The following is a 2,784-nucleotide window of genomic DNA, read 5'->3' as shown; positions in this document are numbered from 1 at the left end:
TCTCCGAATTTCATTCTTCATCTAACGGAGGCCACTCTGGGTTCTTTCGGACCTATAAGAGACTGACCTCCATCTTATACTAGGAAGGCATGAAACTGGATATTAAGAAATATGTGGCTGAGTGTGATGTGTGTCAGAGAATGAAATACGAAGCAGCCTCGCCAGCGGGGTTATTATAGCCATTATCGATTCCATCGAATGTATGAGAAGATTTGTCAATGGATTTTATAACTGGGCTGCCGAAGGTGAGGGGATTAAGTGTGATCATGGTGGTAGTGGATCGATTGACGAAATACGGGCATTTCATGGCTGTGCGGCACCCGTTCACTGCCGAAGACGTAGATGAATTGTTTATCCAGGAGGTTGTGTGCCTCCACGGGTTCCCTCGCACCATTGTGACGGACAGAGACCGCGTCTTTATGAGCATCTTTTGGAAAGAATTATTCAGAGCCGCAGGCACCACGCTGAAATTCAGCTCGGCTTACCATCCGCAAACAGATGGTCAAACCGAAGTAGTCAATCGGAGTGTCGAAACATACCTTCGTTGTTTTTGTGGAGTGCAACCGCGAAGCTGGCCATGTTGGTTGGCGTGGGCTGAATATTGGTATAATACAACATACCATGGTTCAGCAGGGATGACACCGTTTAGGGCAGTTTACGGAAGGCATCCACCACCGCTGCTTGGATGGGTGGAGGAGGGTTTGAAGGTAGAAGCAGTGACGACTATGATTCAGTAGAGAAATCAGATTTTGGATGAGTTAAAGAGCCAATTGAATAAAGCTCAAGAAAGGATGAAGAAGGCAGCCGACAAAAACAGAAGAGAGGTGGAATTTCAGGAGGGAGATAGAGTTTTTTTTAAATTACAGCCCTATCGTTTTCGCTCATTAGCATCTCGCCTGAATGAGAAGCTTAGCCCCCGCTTCTACGGTCCATATGAAATATTGGAGAGAATATGACAGGTGGCCTATAAGCTACGCCTACCCGAAGGAGCCAAAATACACCCTGTTTTTCATTTGTCGCAACTGCAAAAATGTGTCATTGAAATGGGATTCATTGGAGACATTGAGGATTGATTCATGTATGGCACTAAAAACTTTCCCAGCTACTTTCCAAAGGGCTGAGAAATTGATAGCAATCTATTGCACTCTAAATCTGTGGAATCAGGTGGATTGGCTAGATGTTACGGATGTTACAAAAAATCGATTTCAGAATCTGTATAAACACATGAGGTATCCCAAAGAAAAACTCTTTCAAATGTATTTCTTTGCTTTTATTTCAGATGACAATTACAAAATTTTATAGGACTAATGTGCTGAAATATTTTCTGTTCTTTTTGCAGGCCCTGGATTTGTGGCTGGGTGTTAGCGGTTCGCTACGGGAAAAGTGTGATTTTCCAATGATGTTTGTTCCATTGCTGCAAGATATCTTTGGAATTTATCACATTACTCGATGGCATAAAACATCGATGTATTGGAAACGTCTCATGGGTTCAAGCTGTGCCACTATAGAGCTGTTGCTGTTGAATTCTCTACCTCAATTGATCTTTGTTCAGAAGTTGTTTTTGACCCTTGGCTGTTGCTGGACTTCAGTTTTTCCAGATTTATGCTTTTGTTCTGGGTATTGCAAAGTTTGTGAGTTTCCTTCTAAGCAGTATTTTCTTGTCCAGATTTTTCAGTTTGACTTTGTGGGAAGAGCTGTATATGTAAAATTATTTTGTCTTTTTTACCACAATTTGTTGGAAATGTTATTTTCTCGTGTGTTTTACTGTATAGTTGACATTTGTACAATTCTCTTGAATAATTTTCCTTTGCACATGATGATAGAAGCTAAAACTCGGGAAATTACAATATATCTGTTTCAAAACTTAGAGCGGCTAATCGAAACCGATTCAAGTCAAGTCGTAAACTCAATTTAACCACAGATGCTAGCATCAACAATACTCAACGTAAATTTTCCTTTGCAATTTGGGAAGACGTGTATCGTGCCACCATACTACAATTTTATTTGATTATATATTAATTCAATCCTATGTATATCGAGAGTGTTGATATTCTAATCAATCAAAATAAGAGGATATTCAAACTGAACTTATTCGAATTTCATTATCAGCTTGGTTCAAATAAATTTGAAATATACTTAGCTTATATGAACTCAAGCTTAGGGTTTTTATATTGTAAAAGCTTGAGTTTAAAGGATGATTGGTTTGCCGAGTTTATGAATCTTCAAATCAATTAAAATAACAACATTTTAATCAATATATATCTAAATAATATTATTTTAATCAATTTTTTATTCAATTATAATAATAAATTAAACTCAAACTCAAATCTTTTTAAATTAAGTCAAATTTAAATCGGTTTGAAAAAATTTAACCCTTGCAAATTAATTTAAACTTAAACTCAGTTTAACTCAAAAAAAAAAAAAAAAAAAGGAAAAGGTAAAGCCAGATCGGCCCTACACCATCTGAAAACTTTATTGTATTTATTTATTTTTCGATTGTCCCACCCATTGCTTACACGTAAAAAGAAGTAGTTAAAAAGGCAAATCATTTTTATTTATTTTTAGCTTTATCTACGTTGATATACAATTTTCAACCTTTTAAGACGACGCTCACCATATCAAATGAAACTTTGGCTTGAATTATGCCAAAAATAAATGGCAAATAAACCTTGATCAATTTCATTCCATTTACATCAATCCATGAACTAATTTCAAATGATTTGCTACATACCCATCCCCAGTTTCATTTTCACAATGAGTCCCTCTGCTTAAAGTCCTTAATTT

At 36.9% G+C, this 2,784-nt stretch overlaps 1 protein-coding gene across 1 annotated transcript; it reads left to right on the top strand.

The window, feature by feature from the left end:
* Positions 1–743: 743 nt before the first annotated feature.
* Positions 744–1,769, top strand: LOC123196997. Its single transcript, XM_044611171.1, has 2 exons — positions 744–1,229; positions 1,340–1,769. The coding sequence occupies exons 1-2, from the start codon at positions 901–903 to the stop codon at positions 1,398–1,400; spliced, it is 390 nt and encodes a 129-aa protein (XP_044467106.1). The 5' UTR covers positions 744–900; the 3' UTR covers positions 1,401–1,769.
* Positions 1,770–2,784: the final 1,015 nt, after the last annotated feature.

This window comes from Mangifera indica, chromosome 14 (assembly GCF_011075055.1).
Source record: "Mangifera indica cultivar Alphonso chromosome 14, CATAS_Mindica_2.1, whole genome shotgun sequence".
Taxonomy (NCBI): domain Eukaryota; kingdom Viridiplantae; phylum Streptophyta; class Magnoliopsida; order Sapindales; family Anacardiaceae; genus Mangifera; species Mangifera indica.
This window is presented reverse-complemented; position numbering and strand designations above follow the sequence as displayed.